Source organism: Grus americana, chromosome 12 (assembly GCF_028858705.1).
Source record: "Grus americana isolate bGruAme1 chromosome 12, bGruAme1.mat, whole genome shotgun sequence".
Lineage (NCBI taxonomy): Eukaryota > Metazoa > Chordata > Aves > Gruiformes > Gruidae > Grus > Grus americana.
In genome coordinates, this window is record NC_072863.1 from 10,992,501 (window position 1) to 11,017,999 (window position 25,499).

General features: G+C 46.9%; 2 protein-coding genes across 6 annotated transcripts in view; one reads left to right on the plus strand and one right to left on the minus strand.

Annotated features, from left to right (window-relative positions):
• Nucleotides 1-568, minus strand: part of IL2RG (interleukin 2 receptor subunit gamma) — a 4,715-nt gene extending 4,147 nt beyond the window's left edge. Inside the window, exon 1 of one of the 2 annotated variants that reach the window (XM_054839998.1) lies at nt 434-568. In XM_054839998.1, coding sequence (XP_054695973.1) covers nt 434-521 — 88 coding nt within the window. In that variant the 5' untranslated portion in view covers nt 522-568. The remainder of the gene's footprint in view (nt 1-433) is intronic. The other variant, XM_054839997.1, reaches the window with a different exon arrangement.
• Nucleotides 569-1,468: 900 nt separating this feature from the next.
• MED12 (mediator complex subunit 12) overlaps nt 1,469-25,499 on the plus strand; it is a 38,937-nt gene continuing 14,906 nt past the window's right edge. For 3 of the 4 annotated variants that reach the window (XR_008578886.1, XM_054838880.1, XM_054838881.1), the window contains exons 1-26: nt 1,469-1,640; nt 2,029-2,133; nt 2,969-3,160; nt 4,848-5,076; nt 7,415-7,590; nt 7,858-7,968; nt 8,521-8,775; nt 10,938-11,084; nt 11,376-11,475; nt 11,914-12,050; nt 12,878-13,009; nt 13,412-13,538; nt 14,191-14,420; nt 14,853-14,933; nt 15,834-16,007; nt 16,278-16,422; nt 17,334-17,452; nt 17,601-17,744; nt 18,516-18,679; nt 18,941-19,072; nt 21,342-21,569; nt 21,767-21,911; nt 22,202-22,322; nt 23,001-23,102; nt 23,813-23,926; nt 24,210-24,373. Coding sequence is in view for 3 of the 4 variants with exons in the window: in XM_054838880.1 (XP_054694855.1) it covers nt 1,542-1,640; nt 2,029-2,133; nt 2,969-3,160; nt 4,848-5,076; nt 7,415-7,590; nt 7,858-7,968; nt 8,521-8,775; nt 10,938-11,084; nt 11,376-11,475; nt 11,914-12,050; nt 12,878-13,009; nt 13,412-13,538; nt 14,191-14,420; nt 14,853-14,933; nt 15,834-16,007; nt 16,278-16,422; nt 17,334-17,452; nt 17,601-17,744; nt 18,516-18,679; nt 18,941-19,072; nt 21,342-21,569; nt 21,767-21,911; nt 22,202-22,322; nt 23,001-23,102; nt 23,813-23,926; nt 24,210-24,373 (3,873 nt within the window). In the remaining variant the exon portion in view is untranslated. The remainder of the gene's footprint in view (nt 1,641-2,028; nt 2,134-2,968; nt 3,161-4,847; nt 5,077-7,414; nt 7,591-7,857; nt 7,969-8,520; nt 8,776-10,937; nt 11,085-11,375; nt 11,476-11,913; nt 12,051-12,877; nt 13,010-13,411; nt 13,539-14,190; nt 14,421-14,852; nt 14,934-15,833; nt 16,008-16,277; nt 16,423-17,333; nt 17,453-17,600; nt 17,745-18,515; nt 18,680-18,940; nt 19,073-21,341; nt 21,570-21,766; nt 21,912-22,201; nt 22,323-23,000; nt 23,103-23,812; nt 23,927-24,209; nt 24,374-25,499) is intronic. The other variant, XM_054838883.1, reaches the window with a different exon arrangement.

Below are 25,499 nucleotides of genomic sequence, written 5' to 3' on the forward strand. Positions count from 1 at the left end.
TTTCCGCGTGTGGAGATGGAGGGCACCTTACCAGAAGCCCAGGAAGTCCAGGGATACAGAGGGACTGCATTTCCATGGAAAGCTGGTGTTTTACTGACAGCCACCCAAGAAGTGGATTCTGCTGTAGGGCTGGTGGTGCCAGCTATGCTCCAGCACTGGGGCGGGAGCAAGGACACCCAATGGGGCTCCCTGGCACAGCCTGGCTCTCCCAGCAGCCCCACTGCAAGCAGCCATGTAGGTGCCGGGGGTATAGGGCACATCAGGGGGTTGTGGGGTCTCTGGTGCACACCCCAACAGCTCACCAGCCCATGCAGCCCTACATCCTGTCTTCCTTGCCCGCCATCACTGGGGAGCGACATTCCCCAGTGCCACCACCCATGGGGCACTGTGGCCTCCCGTGTCCCATGTCCCTGGGGCCCATGTGCCCCCTTACCTGGGGGGCTGTGGGCAGCAGCAAGGTAGGGGCCCATCCCACAGAAGAGGAGGAGAACTGGTGCGAGGAAGGTGCCGGGCACCGCCATGGCGGGTGAGCTATGGGGCGCGTGCAAACAGCCTCCGCGCACAGCCCACTGCGCAGGGCTGCTGGCTTCCGCACCCACACCACTTCCTGCCCCACAGCACCACCCGCCACCAAGGGGCCCGCCACCAAGGGGCCCACCCCACATGGCGCCCCATGGATCACTCCAATGGGGACCATGGCTCACCACATCAGGGCCCAATGGCTCACCCCTCTGGGGTCCTGCCATCCTTCCTGCCCAGGCCCCACAGTTCACCCCTCTGGGCCTCACTGCCTGCCCCACTGGGACCCCCCATTTCATCCTGCCGTGTTGCCATGGCTCACCCTGCCACGCCACAGGGCCCACCCCACAGGGCTGCCCCCAGGAGCAGGGCCAGTGTGGGGATCCTGGGCTGGGTCCCCGATAACTAGACAGAACTGAGAGTCACTAGGGCAGTCCCGGTGGGCAGCTATGGGAAGACGGTCACAAAGGGGCTCATGGGGCAGTTGTAGGCAATTGGGGGCAGTTACAGGAGGTTGTCACGGGGGCTAGTGATGGTGCAGGTGATAGGGGCAGTGACGGGGGTCGGTCATGGGTGCAGCGATGGGGATGTAGTTGGGGGGACCGCGGCCGTGGGGCCGCCGGGGGTGGCCGCAGGGTAAAGCGTCCCGGGCAGCGGGGGGCGCCGGGGGGCTGAGGGCGGTACTGAGGGTAACGATGAAGGTAGCCGGGAGGGTGGAGGGAGGGGTGTGTCACGTGACCTCGACCCGGCGCAGCGCCTCCGCCAGGGGGCGCCGCCTGCCTCTCGGGCGACCCCGTCCATCTTCGACACTTTCCGCCTCTGCTCGGCGGCGCTCGGGAATCTTCGTCCTTCCTCGGTCCGACTTCGGGTCGCTCCGGTTTCTCTCGGCCGCGCCCGTGACAGCAGCTCGTCGCTCGGGCTTCTCCGGCAGCGCTCGGGGGCCCCGGCGCAGTGCGCAGGCGCGGGCGGTCCCGGCCGTTCTTGTTGTGGCCTGGTCGGCTTTGCCCGTTGGCCGGCTCGGGATGGCGGCCTTTGGTGTTCTCAGCTATGAGCACCGCCCGCTTAAGCGCCCGCGCCTCGGCCCGCCCGACGTCTACCCGCAGGACCCCAAACAGAAGGAGGTGCTGGGGGGACCCGGGGTGCTGGGGGGACCCGGAGTGCGGGGCCGCCGTGCCGGGGCTGGCCGTGAGGAGGTCCCGAGGAGGCCTGGGAGTCCCCGGAGGGGGCTGGGGTGTGGGTAGGGAGCCCTGCGTCCCCGTGGTGGCTGGGTGTGAGGGGCCCGGCAAGTGGGTGGGCGGCCTAGCCCAGGGACTCGCGGTTCCTGTGTCCCAGCACTCGCCTGGGGCGTTGCCTGGCAGTGAGGGCCTGGGGGGGGCCGGTTGGGACACGCCGGGCCTTCGCCTTGCCCTGTCCCTGCGCTGGCAGAGTCGCCGTGGTGGGGACAAGGGCTGCAAGTGTTTGGCATGAAGGGGGCCTTGCCGGGCCCTGCTGATTGTCCTTGCCCTGCAGGATGAGCTGACTGCCCTGAACGTCAAGCAAGGCTTCAATAACCAGCCAGCGGTCTCTGGGGATGAGCACGGCAGTGCCAAAAATGTCAATTTCAACCCAGCAAAGGTGAGAGCGATCAGGATGATGTGGGGGTTTGGCAGGGCATGGTGCCTGTATGGGCAGGCTGCTGGGTCCTGGACAGTCCTGGGTCTCATTCCTTCCCCATGTCTGGAACCAGGAGACCCTTCCTTTTATGGTGGGTTTTTTAGTAGGTAACTATCTGTCCCTGTAGAGTCAGAGTTTTGTATTCTTTTGGAACTGTGCCACACCTCTGAGAGAGCAGGTTCTTGTCTTGCTCTGTGTATCTTGGGGGCAGGTCTGTATCTGCAGTCTCTGTTAAACCAGCATCTAGAACTCCTTAAATTCTGCAATTAAAGCAGAAGACTGGGATACCAGAAGCAGGGAAGCTTCTTACTGGTTTGGTTATATTATGGCCATGGTAGAAGAGAAGTAAGATTTCTTGAAACATCTGGCAATTTAAACATGGGAGTTGTATAAAAGGCTTCAGCTCTGTTTTTCTAATCTCTAAAATCGAGATGTTAACTTCCTGACCTCCCTACAAGAGGACTAGTAATGACCTGGGATGGAGGGCAATCTATAAGCACAGTATATTTGTTTTCCTTGGCTGACATCTGTTCAAGAAGCCTTCTGTCTGGTTTAACAAGTATTTATAGAGAGTTGTGTCTGTCTCAACTTGAGTCCCTGCTTGGTTACTGTATGAATTCTCTAGAAGAGAATACTCTTTGCGAGTATAACAAAGGAAATTATTAGCAGGTTTTTTGTGTTTCAAAAGTTGATACTGTTAAAACTTCTGGTAGGAATGAGAAATGAGATTTTAAGCACATAGAATAGATCTTTGACCTGTGAAATGTAATTCATCCTTTTTTTTCTTTGTTTCCAGATCAGTTCAAATTTTAGCAGTATTATTGCAGAAAAGCTGCGGTGTAATACACTGCCTGACACAGGAAGACGGAAGCCCCAGGTGAATCAGAAGGATAACTTCTGGCTGGTGACAGCACGTTCTCAGAGTGCCATAAACAACTGGTTCACAGATCTGGCTGGAACTAAGCCCCTGACTCATCTTGCTAAGAAGGTATGTTGCAGGAGAGGCTGCCTGGCAGGGCACAGCATTTAATCTATGCTTGTTTCTGAAGTGTTTGCATAGTAGAAGGTTTTTACTATTTGGAGAAGTTTCTTCTGTCTACATCTCTTGAAGGTTTCAGCTTAAAGAGCGTATCCAGGATTTGCAGTCGTCCCCACTCAAAGAACTGGTCTCTCATCTGTTGTTTGCCATTTGGCTTGTATGATATGTCTGATTTGTTTTAAGGTACAGATGTTTTTCAGAAGAGCTGCCACTGTTGCCTCTAGTCTGTTGTTTAGATTAGGACCATTCCTATTGTGGAGGGTTTTTAAAGTTCTCAAAAGTCATAGTGAGAATTACTGGAAATAATCAGCTGAGTGACCTCCCAGACTTCTGTTGCAGTAATATGTTTCTGGTTTTAAGCTGAGAAGAGTATGTGTATTATAGCTTGGTCTCAGCCAGGCTAGAGTATTTCTGTGCCCTGGGGTCTAGGGCTAGATATTTCCCTGGTAGCATTGAATTTGTAGAGTATGAAAGAAGAAAGAAGGATCTTTTACTCTGCCATTTTATTGTGCCTGATAGCAAGGTGAGCCTGCAAATAAGGAATTTGGGAATCTAGTATGCATTGTGGAAAAATATAACTCCCAGTTGCAAAATGGTGGCAAAGCACATAGTTTAGAAGCTGGAATTTGTCTGATTCTTGGTGTTCTGAGTCGATCTTGGGGGAAAATAAAGTAATCGGACTTTCCCAGAGTCTGTGTCTTTATAAATTTAGTCCTTGTGTCCTTCTTTGCATGTTGGCTGTCCGTTTCCTGAGGTCATTGTGAAAGCTTCAACCTTTCAAGGCCTTCCCCAGTTTCCTACAATGGGTTCCATCAGTTTCCATCAACTTAGACATGAAAGCAGACACTGTTAGTCTCTGTTTTTGAGGCATCAGAGAATAATAAGGAAGAATGTAAGAAACATGGCAAGTAAGCGATTGAACTGTCAGTAGTTCAGGGGCTTTGAGATACCCACGAAATGGACCTATTCTCTGTGAATTTGTCTCATTCCTCTGTGAACACATGCATACTTTTGCTCTCTGTAGTATCTTGTGGAAATGAGCCCCACAGCTGTGCTTTTTCCTGTGATGTGTTAATGCTTCCTGGTTTATAGATCTGCACTCTGATTTCACTGGTATCCTCCCATGTTGTATCTTGAATTTTGAATCTTGGATTAATTAATTCCTTCCTACTGTGGTAATCTATTCCCTGTTTCTCACAGTCTTCTCTTGGCTACTCATGATATTATAAGGCTTTTGTAACCACTCTGTTTTGTTTATAAAATGAAGAGGCCTATCTTCAGTCTGTATAGTAGATACTCTGTGTTTCTGACTCAGTCCTTAGTCTGTACCTTTTGCAGTTGTTTATATCCTCTCTGGAGAATATCCTCAAAGCTGTTTGCAGGATTCGGGGTGTGGATTTACAGTGAAATAATTGTGTTTTCTGTCTACTTTCAGTTTGTTTTGTTTCTGTTTATACTGAAATGCATTTCTGGTACTGTTGCTTTCCAACCGGGGTGAATTCTTGCAGGTTTTTTGAGATACAGAGCAACACAGTACCTTTTTCACAGTTTGTAGTGCCTACAGTGCATGTAGCTGCTTTGGAATAGTTCCCATCTAAGTCCATGGTTGCAATTCTTCCTCTCAATTCCGTTACAGGTGCCCATCTTTAGCAAGAAGGAAGAGGTCTTTGGTTATTTGGCGAAATACACCGTTCCAGTAATGAGAGCAGCCTGGCTCATCAAAATGACTTGTGCCTATTATGCTGCCATCACAGAAACCAAGGTGAAAAAGCGTCATGTCATTGATCCCTTCATTGGTAAGCACTTTGTGGGGAGCACTGGTTTTGTCCGTCCCAGATGGTTCCTTCTCAGCCTGATCTTGACTGGTAAGAGGTAGCCTGGAAATCCTTATAAACTTGTTTTCTGCTGATAAGTCCTAGTGCTTTGACATGCATAACTGTCTAAAACAACACAGCCCACCTATGAGACTACACTGTTGAAAAATAAGTCTTAGCAGCCACAAATACTTCCTGAGAGCCTAGCTCTTCTTTCTCCTCATTAAGTTCTGCTGTGCTCCTCTGCTATATAACCTGTGTTTTCCTTACCCTACAAAGGCTGTAAGTGTTATAATTTAGTGATTGATTAGCTGCTTCTGAAGTGAGTAAGTACATTTCTCAGAGAATTCAGGTATGTTAATCCCTGCTCGTGTTACTAATTTCATTAAGCTTTACTGGATCCCATATCTAACATCCTTTGCATCCTGGCCTGCTCCAGATTACTGCAGTCTAGGAGAGCTCTCCTAGCTGTTTTCTGGCTTTTATGGCTGTGACCTGACCACAGTCTTTTGAAAAGCAGTATTAGCAGCTGAAGCCCATGGATTTTTTTTTTTCTTGTTTATCTTTGGTATAAAAATTACACAGGCTTCTTAGCTCTATTTCTGGAGGTTGATTGTTTTGTTAGATTTATTCCATTTGCTTTCCTGTTCCTTTGGGTGTTTTGTCCTACTGCTGACTCTGTAAGTGTTGTTTCACGTTCTTGCATGTTTTGCCTTGAGTTTTGCCATCTGCATTGCCCCAGAGGAGTATAATCATGCTGTCGCTTTGCGTATTGAGTTTCTCTTATACAGTTAGGTTTTAGTGATGTGGTGGGTTGACCTTGGCTGGAGGCCAGGTGCCCACCAGAGCCACTCTATCACTCCCCCCTTAACTAGACAGGGGAGAAAGGGTATAATGAAAGGCTTGTGGGTTGAGATAAGGACAGGGAGAGACCACTTGCCAATTATCATCACGAGCAAAACAGACTGAACTTAGAGAAAAATTCATCTAATTTATTATCAAGCAAAACAGAGTAGAGCAATGAGAAATAAACCCAAATCTTAAAACGCTTCCCCCCCACCCCTCCCTTCTTCCTAGGCTTAACTTCACTCCCGGTTTCTACCTCCTCCCCCTCAGCAGCACAGGGAGACAGGGAATGGGGGTTGTGGTCAGTTGATCACACGTTGTTTCTGCCACTCCTTGCTTCTCAGTGGGAGGAGTCCTCACATTCTTCCCCTGCTCCAGTGTGGGGTTCCTCTCACAGGAGACAGTCCTCCATGAACTTGTCCAACGTGAGTCCTTCCCACGGACTACAGTTCTTCACAAACTGCTCCAGCGTGGATCCCTTCCACGGGGTCACAAGTCCTGCCAGCAAACCTGCTCTGGCGTGGGCTCCTCTCTCCACAAGTCCACGGGTCCTGCCAGGAGCCTACTCCAGCACGGGCTTCCCACAGGGTCACAGCCTCCTTCAGGTGCCTCCACCTGCTCCAGCGTGGGGTCCTCCACGGGCTGCAGGTGGAATCTCTACACCCCCTCATCCTTCCTCCATGGGCTGCAGGGGGACAGCCTGCTTCACCATGGTCTTCACCACAGGCTGCAGGGGAATCTCTGCTCCACCACCAGGAGCACCTCCTCCCCCTCCTTCTTCACTGACCTTGGTGTCTGCAGAGTTTCTCACATCTTCTCACTCCTCTCTCTGGCTGCAAAAGCTCTCACTATGTTGTTTTTTTTCCCTTCTTAAATATGTTATCACAGAGGCGCTACCACTGTCGCTGATGGGCTCGGCCTTGGCCAGCGGCGGGTCCGTCTTGGAGCCGGCTGGCATTGGCTCAGTCAGACACATGGGAAGCTTCTAGCAGCTTCTCGCAGAAGCCACCCCTGTAGCCTCCCCCCTGCTACCAAAACCTTGCCACACAAACCTAATACAAGTAAAAACATTTTAAAAAACTGTTGATCATGGCTTTACACCGATATCTGAAAGAGACTAAGAATAAATTCAGAGTTGAAGTGTTTCCAGTGTTTCTGCTATCTGTCAGATTATTGAGGATGCTAAAACAGGCTTGCCTAACACTGCTCCCCACTGTAAAGCGTCTTCTCTCTGTCTGCTGATTCTCAACTATTGCAGTTGAGGAATCTTTATTGCCATCTTTTCTTGTACAAAGTAATCCTGCCCCCCAAACACAGAAGTTCGTCCCCTTTTTCCTTATCTCTGTGGATGCCTCTTCCTCCCTCCCTACCACTCCCAGGCCACAAGCAAAGCTAGTGTTGTGGCACTTACTTTTCTTTCTTTGTGTTTCTGTCCTTTTCAAATGACAGGAACTTTACTGGGTTTCCACCTGCCCACCAGCCCGGTTCTTTTCTGCTTCTGTTTACCAAGGCACTCATTGCTAACCTGTTTCCTTTTCTCCAGAATGGACACAGATCATCACCAAGTACCTGTCAGAGCAGCTGCAGAAAATTGCGGAGTTCTATAGACAGCTCCCAGGGCAAGGCTGTGGTTCACCGTCTGGGCCAATGCCCCAAGAGGTGGAACAAGCTTTGAAGCAGTGGGACTACAATGAGAAACTAGCTATGTTCATGTTCCAGGTGAGGGCTTGGAGGGGGCTGCTGGGTGGGTGTGTAGCAGAGGAGGGGTAAGGGAAGTGGAAGCAAAGTGATTTATTTTTGCAGAATATCCTCTTTCTGTGAATAGACTTAGGGCTGGATGTAGTTTTGAGCTCAGTAGTAGAACAAGGGTAGTACAGAACTGTGCAAACTTAGTTCCACTGTTAGAAAGCAAGCTGCTGCTCTGCCTTTCCTTAGAGGATGCTGCTTCAGCTTTTGTCCATTTGCTTTGCCTTTATCTGTGTGCAGGATGGCATGCTGGACCGGCATGAATTTCTGACGTGGGTCCTTGAGTGCTTTGAGAAGATACGGTCAGGAGAAGATGAGTTTCTGAAAATGCTCCTGCCCCTGCTGCTACGGGTGAGAAATATGTACTCAGTTTGCTTTAGGAGAGCACTGACTTCTGCTGTTGTCAGTCCCCTTCCTGTCACCTAAGTGATAACGAGCTGGTTTGCACCAAGAACACTAGAGAGTGTCCCTCTGAGCATGCTTCTTAGCTCATGCAAGGATACCTTTTTCTTCCTGCTCTCTTCTGCTCCTTTCTCCTTTACACAGAGATTACTTGTTAATCCCTACCCATGTCACAGCTGTGATAGTTGGACTCATTGTGCACCACTACATGGAAACTGCCTTTCTTTTTTTTCTGTTGCAACAGATTATAGGCAGACCTTTGAAGCTCTGGGATGGCTGGTTGTGGGTACATTTTGATACATGAAGTCATTGCTGTAGAGCATTTAAAGGGTTTTTCTGATGCTTAGTAGCCAGTGGGTGATCGATGATGCTAAGGAGCATTCTGTAAAAAGGGACTGTCTCTACAACGCAGTGCCACACAGTATACTACTTTTAGAGGGTCAAGGGTTTCTCTTGTGTTGCTTGTAACAAGAATGTTTCCCCCCTCCCTCTTTCTTACAGTACTCTGGAGAGTTTGTGCAGTCTGCATACCTGTCCAGACGTCTGGCCTACTTCTGCACCCGCAGGCTTGCTATGCAGCTGGATGGTGCTGGTGGGCACCCACCCCACATCCTATCTGCTCAGACAGGGAACACTCTTCCTTCAACTCCCACCCCTCAGCCAGCTGCAGGGAATCCTTCTCCCAGCCCTTTCAGCGACCTACTGCTGTGCCCCCAGCATCGGCCAGTGGTATACGGACTCAGCTGCATACTCCAGGTAGGTTTGCGTAGTGGTTGGTGAAAGGGGGGTCAACAGGGACAGTTTATATTGTATGCCATCACAGAAAAGTCATTGCAGTCTGAGTCAGCAACTTCCTGAATACAGAAATATCAAATCATGATTGTCAAAGGGTAGGTCTTTGCTGATGTGTTACAGAGCTTTCGTACCAAACATCAGTGCTGTAGCAGTGCCCTTGACTGACTTGCATAAGAAAAATTGGTTGGCGTAGAGCCTTTTGCTCTAATCACAGATGCTTCAGGTGACTGGGAAAGCTTTGCAGAAGAGGGGATGAGAAAGAAAGCGTTATTTAGTTTTGTGTATGTCAGTAACAGGTTGTCATCTAGGAAAGGAAATTATGCCAGAAGCGAAAGTGCTTTGTAATTTTGCAAGCTCTTAAAAACAAACAACCTCTCATCAGAACCATCCATCCTCCAAACAAAAAAAAAACAAAACCCAACCACAAACCAACCAACCAGCACACACAAAAAACAATCCCTCCTACTTCTTTATGGAAGAACTTCAGTGGTTTAGGCAAACCACTCTCCTCAGGAGTGGCAGCAGGCTATGAAAAGGAACGACTCTAAACTCATAACCTTTATACTTGGAATTGATTAAGCCTTACCTTGCAGTAAAAGGGCAAGGTTGTTGAAGCCTTATTGATAGACGTTTGAAGGGCAAATGCTGTTGTGTCACTGTGGGACTCAGTGCCTACTGTCCTTGTGTCACATGGAGATAGGTGAGTTCTATTCTGGGTGTATGCTCATGGTTGTTTTTCTCCTTCAAGTGGAGTGTGACTAAATCAGGTGGGTCCCTGCAGAAGGAGTGGAGATTGCCCCTTCTAGGGAAGGAAAGGAGCATGTTAAAGCAGAGGAGATTCCAGAGAGTGCAGAATGGAGCAGGAGGTGGAGAGGAAGAGAGCTCAGAGCTTGGAAACCTGCAGCTCAGCAGAGAAACTTGATATCAGGGAGCTCTGACAGGATCAAGAAGCAGCCAGCCAGCTCTCAGAGTAGAAAGAAAATTCCTAGAGTACAGTTGGCTAGAAGTAAGGATTTCTCTGCAAGATTTAGAGGGCAATGTGGGGGTTACTTATAACCCCTTTGTATTCCTATTAAGTATTATGTGGTCACTTTCAGTTAAAAAAAAAAGATTTCTTTTTCTAGTTTTTGTGCAATAAAACATGTCTTTAAATATAAAAATCCTTTGTTTGGGGAGCTTGCTTTAGGGAAAATATATGAGCATATATGCCTCAAAGATTGGTTAATGATGGTCTGATCTTTTTTTACTATGTCTCAGAAGACCTGTTCTGATAGAAGATCTACAGATCTTCTGATCTGCAGATAGATAAGGCTAAGGCAGAATAAGATCTAGTGGTTGGAAGTTGGAGCTGGGTAAAGTCAGACTGGAAACAGATGCATTTCTAACTGTACATAATTAACCTTTGCTCAAATGTTCTCAAGATACGATGGATTCTTTGGTTTGAGTGTTTAAAATAGCCTTGGTTGTCCATCTTAATGTCTGGCTCCTTGTGAGCCAGAATCTGCAGGGATGTATCCTAGGAATTGTTCAGTGAAGTTTTGTCTGTGTTTGTGTGGATGGCTGTACAAGATCATAAAAGGATGAAAGCGCATATCAGCATTGTTGTTATAATAATTACTATAATCATACTTGCAATTATTAAATAATGTAGTATAATGAGTTTTGGGTCTATTGACTCATTTCTTCTCAGGCTTTACTCTTGATGAGGGCTGTAAGTCACTAATGTAAATGCTGCTACTGGACCACGAGGGCTGGATTGTGCATTGACGGTGTGAGTTGTAGAAAATGAGTTCTGTTTAGAAGCATCAGGGAGCTCTGCAGCAACACGTTGCTGCTTTTGGGTAATGTGGAGCTCTGGTCTTGGCTTCCGAAGCATACCTAGGGGCAAGAAACTCAGTACAGCAAAAATACTGGTTTACTCCTTTCTACTCTAGTATGGTCTTTAGCCCAAAGACACTTTCAGAGCTTAGAACAAAAGAAAAACCCAAGTAGTAAATATGTATACAAGATCGTGAATGCCTGGCAAGTAGGATAAAGGAGTGGTTATTTCTGTAGAAAGTAATCTAACTTAATTGTTTTTACCTTGATTTGCTCAATCATACTGACTTTTCTATATGTTGCAGAGTATAATTTTGTGTTGCCCAAGTGCCCTTGTGTGGCATTACTCATTGACTGATAGCAGGATAAAGACTGGTTCTCCATTGGACCACCTGCCTATAGCCCCATCCAACTTGCCCATGCCAGGAGGAAATTCAGCCTTTACACAGCAGGTGAGCAGCCTTCATAAAAGGGAGCTCTTGTGGTCCAGGATAATAGCTGTATCTTAGCTCTTTCAGGATTTTCTTTTCATGTTGTGTGATAAGGAGAGCTGGAGGTGCTGTCTTACTCCTAAGGAATTAACTGCTCCCATTCTGCTATAAGCAAAACAGTGATGTCCTTGGAAGACAGGCAAAATCTAACCTTGAGTAGAATTACTGTCGTGCTCTTTGTTTTCTGATAATTTTGTACACAGAACTTCTAAGGCATCCTTTTGTATGTTTACACAAGTCCATTGCTTTTAGGTTCGGGCAAAGCTTCGTGAAATTGAGCAGCAGATAAAGGAACGTGGCCAGGCTGTGGAGGTTCGCTGGTCCTTTGACAAGTGTCAGGAAACCACAGCAGGTAACTTGCTGGAGGTTAAAGTTTCTCTCCCCCTGTTCCCTTTGTTACCTTGAGAAACTTTCTGTCTGGCTATTTTCTTTGATTTTTCCTACTTGCTGCTGTTGGTGTTTCCTGTCAGCAGTGAAGAAAACCAAATGGCTCATTTTCTTTGCAGTGCAAAATCTTACATGGGTCCATTTTCCTGGGTGTAGGGGGAGTTTCTGTTATTGGAAGCTGGAAATGTGTATAAGAGAACTACACTCTTATATGTGTCATATTCTGATGCTTTCTGTTAACATCTGCTGTTGGCCAACGTGAGGATACTAAGCTAGGTGGACCCTTGCCTGCCTGACTAGTACAGTTTTCCTTAGGCAGTCTCCTGAGGAATGAGTTCACAGAAACTTTTGCTCCAGAGTCTGTCATACCTGTTGCCAAATATGCATTTCTCTTCTCTTTTAGGTTTCACTATTGGCCGTGTCTTGCACACTTTAGAAGTTCTGGACAGTCACAGCTTTGAAAGATCTGACTTCAGCAACTCTTTGGATTCCTTGTATAACAGGATATTTGGGCTGGGTCCAACCAAAGACAGTCATGAGGTGCCTTGGGACTTTGCTTGCTGGGCCCTGGGCTTGGATGTGGCTATGTTCTAGTGTATATTCCACAGATACTGTCCTGTGTCCACAGAGAGCTGATTAGGTGGTGGCCTTTGGCCAAGAGATGTGATCTTTTAAAAGGATTTTGTGCAGCCTTAAGTTAGGGAGGTACTAAAATGAGAATGGAGGGATCTGTGCTCTAGAAAGTCTATGCTAACAAATACACGTAAGCTTGAGAGAATCCACACAGCTAACTGAGGAGAGTCTCTTCATGGAAGGCATCAGTCTGGACAGCAGATTGATGATAAAGACATGTTACATGTCTGAGAGAAGTAAATGCTAGCATTGTCAAATTCTGGGCTGGCAGCTACTTCCTGGGAGGCTGAGACCTCATGACTGAAGTTCCTCTTAGCCTAGGAGGTGACATATTTATGATGTGTAGCACCACAGTGGAACCAATACTGTGTTGGTTCCTGGAAGTGAGCTGCAGGACTGGTAGTTTGCGTACTTTGTATAATGCTGTTGAGAAGCTGTGTTTTGCTCTGTGCTAAGATCAGCAGTCTATAAATGTGCTGCTGGAAGAGAGATGATTTTCTGAAGAAAAGCAGCCTGGAGATTTGTGAAGAGCTGTGGATCACCTCATGTTGCAAAGTGGAGTCAAAGCAGGAGGGCTTTAGTTTGACATGTCCTCCATGTTTGGAAGAGAGGAATGTAGTGGTCTTCAGGCTGTCTTCTACTAGAAGCAGACTCACTGTTATATCCAACTTGAGGCCTGAGGACTGCTCACTTGTTTGGCTCAGGTTGTCACTGTAGTGCTTACATCTCAACAGATCTCCCCAGAGGACGATGCAGTGGTGGCCTTGTTGTGCGAGTGGGCTGTCAGCTATAAACGCTCTGGACGCCACAGGGCTATGGTTGTGGCCAAACTCCTGGAGAAGCGTCAAGCAGAGATAGAGGCTGAGGTAAGTCCTTATTCCTGGAAGGCTAGCAGTGGTGAAGGAGAGCAGAGGATACCTAACTATGATTATTTAACTATTACACTGAAAGGTAAAGGCTGATAAGCACAATGCGTCTTAATACTGGTGCTGTTAATTATGGCATTTGCTCCATCTAACCCAAAGTAGGTCATAAATGGGCCTGTGGGATGGTATGTATCCCATTCCTTGGATGCGTTTGAAGACAAGTGATTGCAGTGTGGAGCTACTGGCATACTTGGAGACTCTGAAGTAGCTTACAGAAACCTGTGTGGTGGCTTTCCTATAAGTGCAAGATAGGAAAACTCTCTTGAGGATTCTTTTCTGAGGTTTATGGATAGTGAGTTTCTCCTCTGTGACAGTGGTCAGTTCTTTTTTCTGTTTCTGCAGAGATGTGGGGACTCTGAAGTTGTGGATGAGAAGGGCTCCATCTCCTCAGGCTCTCTCTCAGCAGCCAGTGCTCCTGTCTTTCAGGATGTCCTTATGCAGTTCCTTGACACTCAAGCTCCTATGCTAAGTATGTAATAAGAACTTGCAGTCTCCTAGTTTCTAGCTTTCCTTCTCCTGCAAGCTTTGAATTTGTGTGCTGTTCTCCTGTGTGTAGGTCTTGGATGTACCTAAATTCTCTCTCTGGCTTCCTTGTGATCTAGAGCATACCTTGGGGAGGGAGGGAAAGCAGCCTGGAGGGTAAGATGATAGAAAGATAATGCAGAAGCACTTCTGTTAACAGAACGTTGGCCAAGAATAAATGAGTATAGCCTAATTAGGAATTAATTCAGGCTGAGAATTAGAGGGAGGCTTCTAACTAGTAAGTGACAAAGCTTTGGAATAGTCTCTCAGTGGAAGTACTTCAGACAGATTAAGGGGGACAGGATACAACTCTGAATGATACAGGCAACTGTTTGTACACACAGGAATGGCACTTCCAGGCTAAAGTCCCATGCCTCTGGTCTGAGAGACTAACTGGAGAGCTTCTGACTTAATTGCCACCTCTTGAAACTGGGCTTTCTGCTTTTAGTCCCTGCTGTAATCTCAGAACTTTGTATCAGTCACTTACTATGTTGAGATCTCTGGAAATGCTTTCTCTAGCCCTAGGTTAGGTGGCTGATGTTGTTCAGAGTGTTGCAGAAGAACTCTTATAGCCCTAACTGTCCGTACTGTCCTTTCAGCTGATCCTGGGAAGGAAAATGAGAAGGTGGAATTCTTTAACCTGGTGCTGCTGTTCTGTGAGCTAATCCGACATGATGTCTTCTCTCACAACATCTACATGTGCACGCTCATTTCCCGAGGTGATCTTGCCATGGATTCTCATGGGCCACGCCCACCCTCGCCCTTTGATGACCCTGCTGAGGAGCATGACAGGAAGGAGACGGAGGGAAGCAGTGGCATCAAGCTAGAGGTGAGAGCACAAGCACCATGGCTCCCCTGTGTGTGTCCCTGTATTGCGCTTGCTTGTTCTTACCAGCTTTGCAACCTCCTTGCTATTACCTGCTGGAGGATGTACCAGTGACTCATGCTTTTCGTTCCTCCAGCCTATTTCAGTTTCAAAAGTAGGTGGCTGTGTTTTAAGTGGCTGGAAAGGGCCTGCAGATTGTAAAGGGGCAGATAGGAAAATCTTGCGCTGTTTGGAACAGTGCAGCATATCATGAGTTGCTGTGTAAGGCCTTTCCATGATATTTGCAGTGTATTAGGCTCCAACCTGCCAGGTACCATGGGTGTGTTGGCATATTGCTGTCACTGTCTGACATGGACATCGAGTGCTATTGTAAACAATTACTCTCCTGTTCTCTGCTGCATCACTGAGGTGTAAAGCTGCTTTGCCTGTTCCCAGGACACAGGTCTTTCTGAGCCCATGGACATTGACCACAACTCCAGCATGCTCTTTGATGACATGGAGAAGACAGACTTTTCGGTATGTTCCTGGATTTTCTACCTGCTACTCAGTAAATAGGTAAACATTGTAGTGGGACCAGGGACAGCATGTGCCTTGCTTTTGTGTGAGTACTCCCTCTCTACTGTAGAGCTAGTATGCTGGAAGTGGCTGGGTTGTAAGGCAGCTGATGCTGTAAAAAGGTCCATATAACCTGTTTATGCAGGTTGGGATCTATCAGAGCAGAGTGAGTCCCAGTCATTCCTGGGATCTCTTACACTCTGGCCACTGCCAGCCCAGTGTTTGGGCAGGGTAGGAAGTGGGCTGCTTGGATGTGGATGGGAAATGGATGACCACGATAGTACCAGGAGATTTGGAGTGACCACTTACTGTTGACAGGGATTTTCTTGATCACCTGGGAGAAGACACAGGTCTGCTATCGTCATACTATGTGGCCTCCAGTACTTCTGCAGTTTCATGGTTCTTCATAATGTTTGTGGGCATAGTTCATGGTTGCAGAATGCTTTGAAGCACTTAGTAATAAAAATAACTTGTGGTCGTTGAAAAATCCCTCAGTACCGACATTTCTTCCAGCCATTTCTGACCTTTGAAGGTACGTGTTAGACAGGTGTGGTGTGCAGAGCTATGTGGCTTTCCCAGGATCCCCACTTGTTCTGTGGAGGTGGTTGTTCCCAAAATCCTAAGCTGTAATTATTTATTTCCTATAGTTTTTAACTCAATATACAATACGGACCAGAAGCAGAAATGGGAATAGTGTCTTAGCACATTGCCTTGGTCATTGCCCTAAGAACTCGATATTTGTCCAACCCTCCCTCTTCCTGTTCCTTTTTAGGCCTGAGCAGATGTACCTTCCTTCAGCAGTCTTCACTGTTGCATGACCGTGTTCCCTAACTATCTTTTCTTGTTCTTATGTCTCCCTAGATGTTTTCTCCTCCAATGCATTGTGAATCTAAAGCCAGCCCTTCCCCTGAGAAACCAGATCCTGAAAAGGAAGCAAAGCCTTTGCTGAAGGATAAGTCTGTGGAAGGAATGCTAGCATCCCTGTATGACCAGCCTCGGCACATCCAGTATGCAACACACTTTCCTATTCCTCAGGTATGAGACCTGCTCATAACTGCTCCCCTCTTGCTGCCTTGTGCTCTAGTCAAGAGGCTGCTGTGTTTCCCTGTGGTACTGCTGTGAGTGGGTAAGGAGCACTCACACTTTCCTGCACTGCTGGAGGAGGTGATCTGCTTAAGATCTCCTTGCTTTACTCGCAGAGCAACTTCTGAGATGAAGTTTTCCTTTTCCTTTAAGAGATCAAGATGTGAAACAAGATTAAAAGCTTCATAGTTGCTAATGCAGTTGTCTCTTTTGGTTCCCTAGGAAGAGTCATGCAGTCATGAGTGTAACCAACGGTTGGTAGTTCTTTTTGGGGTTGGAAAACAACGGGACGATGCTCGGCATACGATCAAGAAAATAACCAAAGACATTCTAAAAGTCTTAAACAGAAAGAGCACTGCAGAGACGGGTTAGTAGAGCTTGAGCCACTCCTTTCTGAAGTAGAGTGTCTTTCCAGTTGGCTGGCTCCTTTGTATTGAGTTTCACAAAGAAAGGATTTTATATAATCTCCAGTGCCTGGTAAGCTGTATCAGTTACTTAGAGTCTGGAATGGTGCTCTGTTCCCAAACATACTAACCGGCCAGTAAGATGATTGGTTTCCTGCAGACAATATCAGAGGATTAAGTCATATCAGGTTCAGAGTGAGACCCTGGCCAAAACTTTGACTTTTCAAATTTTATTTTTTTTTAGTTCTTGCATTTAGATCCTTGCACAGGAAGCAAAGAGCACTTTGCTTATGTGTATTCAGCAAAGACCTTGTTTAAATGTCACATGCTGTTATGCTTGGGGCACATGCTAAATGCATAGGATGGGAAATTTGGATAGCTGTGTCAAAATCAATAGAAAGCCTCTGACTTCCGTCAGCTGAGAATCTGGCTACAATTTTTTTCTGTCTTAATCTGATTCCTGAAAGGCAACTTGAAATGTGATAGAAAGATGATTCTTTAAAAGATGAGGTGGTCTGGCAAGTTTTGAGGCTGAACATCTCCAATCCAGAATATCTGTTCTCATCAGGGAATCAGTGTACCTTTAAATAGAGAGAAAAAGTATATTCCCCCTGCAAGGAGTACCTTCACTTGGGATAAACTATATGTTTACCCTACTCTCATTTTCAGGTTAGGAATTCTTTCCTCAGCAGTTTATTGTTTTGAATTCAAGATGGTCCGTAGCCTAAGGTTTGGGACCCAGCCTTTTTGGCTGTGCTGTATGGCAGGGGCTGGTCTTGCTGAGGGACTGGCAGGTGCTGATGGCTGATGTCTAGCCCTCCTCTGATGAGGAAGGTACCCTAATACTATTTTCTGATCCTCCCAACTTTGGTAGGTGGAGAGGAAGGCCAGAAGAGGAAAAAGAGCAAGCCAGAAGCATTCCCAACAGCTGAAGATATCTTTGCAAAGTTCCAGCACCTTTCTCACTTTGATCAGCACCAAGTCACATCTCAGGTATGAAACTTTCAAGGCTGCTGTCCTTCTTGGGCCCTGACTGTGACCCTTTGTTACTGAGAACAGCTTCCTGGAGGGAAAGGGAGATGGACCTGTTGAGGGACTTCTGCAAGGGGAGATAATACTGTGTGTCATCTTGCACTTGCAGGTATCTCGCAATGTCTTGGAACAGATCACCAGCTTTGCCTTGGGAATGTCATACCACCTGCCTCTGGTACAGCACGTGCAGTTCATATTTGACTTGATGGAGTATTCACTCAATATCAGTGGTCTTATCGACTTTGCCATCCAGGTAAGTGCAGTGTGCTCAAATGCTTCCTGGGGCAGGGTTCATCAGCCTGAAAGGCAGTAGATCTGTGGTGTGATAGTTGGGCTGTTCCTGGGGTCATTGATGACCTTCTGACATGTGTCATGGAGGTAATCAGATTAGGTGGTCATTGTCACGCTCCTGGCCTGCAGCTGTTAGGAATAGATTATGGTAGGTAGTCTTACATGTTCTGAGGATTATTCTTCCAGAGGCTTCAGGGTTGTCTCCAAAGGACCTGCATTGCATCTCTCTCCTTGGCTGCAGCAAAGCTTTATTCTGAGTGAGAAGGGGATTGGCTGTCTCTGGCAGCTCTCCAGCCTCGCTCCCCTGGAAGGATCCTTGGCACAAGGCAGCGCAGACTGCCTTCTGTATCCTGCTAAAATCCTGTCGCTGTTTCCGCAGCCTGTGCCAGGTGTCTCTTGAAGCCTTGCTATGGTTGCTGACGGATTTGAGGCTGTTAGCCTTAAAAAGGGAGCTGAGCGAGATTTATGCAGGACAGAATTACCGAACAAGCTGCCTGCTACTGTCTCTGACCGTATCCCAGTTGCCCTCTGATACCCAAGCACTGACCAGCCCCTTGTACTGCCTGAGTGAGACTTTGTGCCTAAGCATGGGGGGGTACATCTGTAGGCAGAAAGTGCCTGCCAGTCCCTTTTCTGGCAGGTCCTATAGGCTGTGGGTGTGGTGTGCCTGCTCCTTTTCTGACCATACCTTACCCCTGTGGCTGTTGAAGGGTTTTTCTGTCATTGGGTGCAGTTGCTGAATGAACTGAGCGTGGTGGAGGCAGAACTGCTGTTGAAATCCTCTGACCTTGTTGGTAGCTACACCACCAGCTTGTGCCTGTGCATCGTGGCTGTGCTGCGGCACTACCACTCCTGCCTTATATTGAACCAGGACCAGATGGCTCAGGTCTTTGAAGGGTAAGGGAATCTTCCCCTCACCATGTGGAAAGAAGCAATGTATCTTCTGGGGGCTTGTAAGGGGTAGGGATATATCTGTGCCTTTCCTAAAGGGCAGCAACTTTGTGCCTGAGGGTTCAGCTCACAGAATTTGCAGGGTATGGGATATGTTGTCCAGTGAGCACTGTTACTGTTGTGAGCTCAGGAAGGTATCTATGTAACAAGGTTTTTCCTTCAGATTTTCTTTTCATGTTGCTGCAGCATTTTTTTGTCTCTATACAGTCTGTGTGGGGTGGTGAAACATGGCATGAACCGCTCAGATGGCTCCTCAGCAGAGCGCTGTATCCTGGCATATCTCTACGACCTCTATACCTCCTGCAGTCACCTCAAAAGTAAATTTGGGGAGCTCTTTAGGTGAGTCTGGGGCAGGTGGGATGCAGTGGGTGCTGACCAGTATAGCACCTTGGCTTAAGCTTTGCTTGCGATCTTGTTTGATGGAATTGTTCCTGAGATCCTCTCAATGGGGAACTGAAGTCTTGGGAGTAATGCCTGTTTTACAGGCAGCAATGACCCAGTGTATAATCTTGACTCTTAGATTGTCAAGCTGATTTTTGTAAATTACCTTCAGTACTCCTCTGCACCTCCACAAGTCTATTCTTACACCACTCCTAGAGAACAGAAGTAGAGATCTGTTCCTACCAAACTCTGACTGAATAGTTCATTCTAAAGGTTGTTCCCTGCTTGTACTCAGCTCCCTGATAATCCTTGGACTGCTTCTGAACCGGCTCTGTTTGGTTCTGGGTTTGTTCCTGTGCTACTTTGCACTCCTTATACTTGTTCTGCCCTGTTGGCTCTTCAGGTTCTGCTCTACTGATGTTGCCCCTGGGCTCTGGCCTGTGGGCTTACTTTACTCTGTGGCCTTCTGCCCTTTGCAGCTCTTCTCTTGAGAACTGTCCCCCCACTAGCTCCCTGTGGAGCTCTTCTCTTGGCAACCCAGAGATGGAGTCCACAGGCTTTCCTATTTTTTTGCTCACGTGATCCTGTGAAGGGGTAATTCTCCTGACAGTCCTGTTTCCCAGTACAGTGCTTCACTTTGTCTTCTCTCGCAGCCCCTGTTCCCTTTTAGTGTTTCCAGCACAGGTGTGCCATAGAGACATCTAACCCTTAGTGTTACCCCATGCATTGAGGGGCTGTTAGAGTGGCTTGTGCCTTGGTGTCAGCTGGCTAAACTCCTGGCTGCTGAGAGCCTTTGAAGTCTCTCTCTGGACTGAATTGAGAACAAGAGAGAGTGCTGTGGTCACAGGTGCATTGGAGTTCTTTGAAGGAGTCATCACACATACATAACTGAGAAACCTGATAGTAGTCTGAATTCCCAAATGCCGTTCAGCGAGGCTTTAAAGTAAACGGCCACAGATCATAGAATCATAGAATGGTTTGGGTTGGAAGGGACCTCAAAGATCATCTAGTTCCAACCCCCCTGCTACGGGCAGGGAATAAGATAAAAGGGAATAACCTCTAGCAGGTAAACAGTAGGTTAGAGATGAAGACAAGGAGTGGGAAGGAGTTTGTATTTTGAGGGTAATCCCTCCCTGAGGAGTCCCATAGGACTCTGCTTACTGCTTGTGCTGTTCTGTGCATTGGAAGTTGTATGAGTGGTGATACCAAAACTATTCATATAACTATTATCCAGCATATAACAGTAGAACGTGGCTGCAGATTGTCGTAGGAGGGCACAGTGATGGTGACTGCGCAGGTGATAACACTAAACTTCATCTGCCAGTTTGTTAAACATAAAATAATGCACATAAGATTGTCCTTGTTCCCTTCCAAACTTTGTGTAGTGATGGATATATACTACTGGTTGGATGAAGGATCTTTGAGTTGTAACAGATACATAATTGTAGATGTCATCATAGTGTTCAGTAGCAGTCAAAAAGCAAATTAAATCTTAGGTGTTGTTTGGAAAGGAATGGAGAACAGACCAGAGAGCATCACTGGGTCACCATTTAAGTCATGGGTACAACTGTGCCTTGTGGTTTGGGGCAATAGACTCCAAAAAGCATGTAGTAGAGTTAGGCCCAAAGGAAGGTGAGTGGATAGATGACCAGAGATTTGGAATGAATGACTTCTGTGGGTAGGAGATTCAGTTCCTCTTAAGAGGAGGACTGAGGGGGAACGATAGAAGTCTGTAAAGTTCTGGTTGATAAGGAAAATAGACTGAACATTCAGTCTATGCCTTACAATACAAGCATGAAAAGGAATGAATAGAGAATGGTAGGTTCAGAACAAAAGAATAAACTTTATAGTTCTCATAGTTAACATGGAACTCATTCTGTGTTGTGAATGTCAAAAATCTACTGGATTCAAAAAGTAGGTGGACAAATTCTCATCTGGGTGTCAACTGTTCTGACACCAAGGGCTGAGCTAGGTGTTTCCTTGATCTCACTTGGGATAGTCATTCCCATGCTACGTTCACTGAGCCCACAGATAACTTCCATTTGCTTCCACAACAAAGAACCAGCTTCACTCTTTTGGGAGAGTCTTTGTTGGTACACAGTGATCTTGAGTTTCCACGTCTTCTGGCCCAAGGAGGAGTTGTCTTGCACAGGATTGCATCTCTTATCAGAGTTCAGTGGAAGTTTAGGTTTTTGTGTTCCTAATCTCTCTTTCCTGTCCTGTTTAGTGACTTCTGCTCCAAGGTGAAGAACACAATCTACTGCAATGTTGAGCCATCTGACTCCAACATGCTGTGGGAACCAGAGTTCATGATTGACACTATTGAAAATCCATCTGCACATAATTTTACATACACCAACCTGGGCAAGAGCCTCAATGAAAACCCAGCCAACCGTTACAGTTTTGTCTGTAATGCACTCATGCATGTATGCGTGGGACACCATGATCCAGACAGGTGAGAGGCAGAACTTTCATGGTTCTGCTGAGATAGTAAAATCTTTAGGTTAGGGTACGAAAGCCAGTAGCTGTTCCTTGGCTGTCTTGGGGTGTGAGAACAAAGGAGCCAAGGCTGGTGTCCCTTAGAGAATCACTGACCCAATGGCATGCATGAATAGCAAAGTTGACCCTTTGCTTTTTTTCATTATTTAACAGGGTGAACGACATTGCTATCCTGTGTGCTGAGCTAACTGGCTACTGCAAGTCTCTAAGTGCCGAGTGGCTGGGTGTGCTCAAAGCTTTGTGCTGTTCCTCCAATAATGGGACCTGTGGCTTCAATGATCTCCTCTGCAATGTTGATGCAAGTGCAAACATTCAAAAGGGGAAAAGGAATTGAAGCAGGAGTGGAGGGATCCCTTGGGAGAAGACAGAAATGAACACGGGAATGAGGCTTTGTCTTCTGAGGACAGGGGAAGGGCTTTGAATACCAGGGCTACCTTTTGGTATTTGTTGCAGCTTGGGCTGATCATGGACATTGACCTGGGGTTATGGGCCCTTCTACCCCTCAGCTCCTGGGCAAGCTGAGGAATTACTGACAGAGGGAATGAGGCAGAGGCTATTGTCATCACTGACTGATCTCTCCTCTTCCAGGTCAGTGACTTATCTTTCCACGATTCCTTGGCCACCTTTGTTGCGATTCTCATTGCCCGGCAGTGCTTGCTGCTGGAGGACCTGATTCGCTGTGCTGCTATTCCCTCACTCCTCAATGCTGGTAAGTGTATCCCTGCAGAAAGCTGGTCTTAGTCTCAGTTCTGGCCCAAAGGCCTGTGCTTAATGGATACTTTGTGAACCCTATAGTTGTGAAACATGCCTCCAATACGACTTTTGTAGTATGGTACTTAACAATTTTTTTGCTTTAGACAGTTCCTGGCCTTTTGTTTTCTATCAAAAACTGGTGGTGCTAAGGTTCTTCAGTGTCCTGCTCTCTGGAGTTTGTGTGCAAGCTGAAATAATCACACAGAGATGTTATCAGCCACACTGACCAGCGTACTCAGCTCTGAACTCCCACTGCTGATATGGTTCAGCTTAGCGTTTCAGCTAGAGCAGCCAGCTGACCAGCTGGGCCTACAGCGCCTGGGTCATTCTGCCTTTACTCTGCTAACAACCTTCCTAGCTTTGCTCTGGGGATTGCAGCATCCAGACTCTTGACAGGGTAAAGCTGGGAAGATGGAGCAAGCAGAATGCAGTACATGTCATTGGGGATAATACTGATGGATTTGCTTATTTGCATATTAATTGCTGCACATGCTCCATATTTGTAAATACAATAAGGCTGTTGCAGCTTCTCAAGTGGCTGCTCCAGGGCAGTGCACTGTGAATAGCTTTTGGATTGCAAGTCAGCTGTCCTAGTGCTTGAAAAAATTTTCAGTTGACTGTTTTCTTTATGTAGCCTGCAGCGAACAGGACTCAGAACCAGGAGCACGTCTGACCTGCCGGATTTTACTCCATCTGTTTAAGACTCCACAGCTGAACCCATGCCAGCAAGATGGCAGTAAGTGAATCAAAGTAGAGCCTTTCTTTATTGTGTAAGTACTGAGGCTCTTGCATCTCAAGAAAAGAGGTACTGGATACTATGAGTAGAGATCTTGACCTTTTTTGAATAAAGCAGGCGAAGCCTGATACACTGCTTTCTGCAGAGGGCAAAGAACAATATCTTTCCATTTATGTCATTCCATAGTAGCCAAGCATGTTGGGGAGGAGGCCCTTGGAGGAAGGAAACCAGCCAGTAGAGGTGGCCTTGCCATCACTCAGCCGTTAGAGTAGTGATCACTTCTTTTTTTATGTCTAGAGCTTTGTATAGCCGCTTGGTGCCAGAAGCTGCTATTTTACAACACTCCCTTTTTGCCTGATGATGGAAACAGTTCAGGAAGCTCTGTTCTTGGTTCCTCACCAGTATCCTGATAGCTCAGATCTCTAAACCCAGCCTGTATTCTAGTTTAAGGGTACTGTTGGAGCTTGGAGTTCATGACACAGGCACTGTTCCCCATTTGGATTTCATGGTTCAGTTCTCACAGCGTGATTGGCACTATGCTTTGCAAAACTTAATTACATTGACCCCATGTTACAGTTGGGAAAAGGCCTATCCTCAGGATTCTCTGAGCTGGATTCTATGATACTGGCTGGCATATAATTCAGGCAGCTCTGGAGCCTGCACCTGTCTCTCTTGCTGGTATTGCCCTTCCCTATTGTCCTCCTTTGCAGACAAACTCATGGTGGGAATCCGCTCTTCCTGTGACCGTCACTTACTGGCAGCTTCCCAGAATCGTATTGTGGATGGAGCAGTCTTTGCAGTGCTGAAGGCTGTCTTTGTTCTTGGTGCGTACCAGTGTTAGCCTGAACCTGTAAGAATGGCTTTTAGTGGGGTGGGAGAAAAACACTGTATTGCATGTGTTGGCTGTACAGAAGGCCAGAGGAGATCTGTTTTGGTGGGTATGTGATGTGTCTGAAGCACTTTGGCTGTACCATAAACATGCTTTGTATCTCTTAGCTGCAGAGAGGTCACTGATTGCAGAGAGAGTTTGCAACAGCTCAAGATGTTTTGTGGGTCAGGCTTTGGGTTTAAGCATTGATGATAGTGACACTTGTGCTTTTCTTGTAGGAGATGCAGAACTGAAAGGCTCTGGCTTTTCCCACCCTGGAGGTGTCGATGATCTCATGGATGATGAGCTGGGCACCAGGAAGTCCGGTAGTCGGGTAGTAACTGTAGAAACAGCTAGCTTGGATATTTATGCCAAGTATGTACTAAGGAGTATATGTCAACAGGTGAGTCTGTCCCATCTCTAGGTTTGTCCTTACCTCTTCTGCAGACAGATATTTCCCATAGACTTTATGCAGATGGGGTTTGGCAGGTATTTCTTTGGAAGCTCAATAAAGAACCTGTTATGGTTCTGCCATGTGATGTTGCTAAGGATTGCTCTCCATTAGCAAAAAATAGAGGCAAACAGTTGTCAAGAATTAGGTGTTGCAGTATGCATGGACTGCACATCCCCTTTGCTTTGGCAACAGCACGGGGCTCACGTCCAAGGACAGGAGTGCTGGGAGTGGTTTGCTGAGATGTGTGCTGGTGGCAAAGAAGATAAGCATGGGGAAGGCAGCTTGTTGAAGTGATAATTGGTGCCTTTCAGAATGTAGCTTAAGTGTTGCTTGCAGCTAGGCTGTTAAAGTATCTCTGGGCTCTGCAGTGTCCTGTTTAGTTAATTAAAGGAACAAAACCAAAAATCTTTTGCTTAGCCTAATCTGACAGCACCAGTATTTCTGTTCCTTTGTGGAAAATTGACGTTTGAGGAACTGAAACCTGGCTAATAAGGTACTTAGCTGCAGAGTGGAGTGGCTGTTACCACTACTGTATGAAAATGGATGTTGAAGGGTGTCCTTGGCCTTATTTGCAAATTTATTCTGTCAACAGAAAATATGCAGTTACAATTTGAAACCTGTATTCCCTATTACTAATGTGTAAACACAACACATTGGTGCTGTGTTGTCCTTGTGCTTTGTGATGCTGTTGTTTGTTAATTGGCTCGCTATATAGCAATGTTACCAACCTACCAAAGAAGAATTGGAACCACCTATTTACAGGTGTAAATTCAACATATTTGGTGTTACCGCAGCATTGACAGAAGTGGATATTTCCCTGCTGGTCCCAGTCTCTGTAGGAAGGACTCACAGTAGGTAGAAAGTGCGTGTGAGTGCAGGAGGGAGTAGCAGTGTTGGGTATCAGTCCTCATACCAGTTATTGGCAGCACTGGTTGTGCAGGAGCAAGCATTCCAATAGACACGAGTGGGTGCCACCAAATTGTGCCAGAGCTCCTGCAGGGTTCCTGCGTCTGTAAAGGGCTGGTAAAATTATGTGTTCAATGTTAGTGTCTTCAGTGTGAGTGGTGGATGCTGC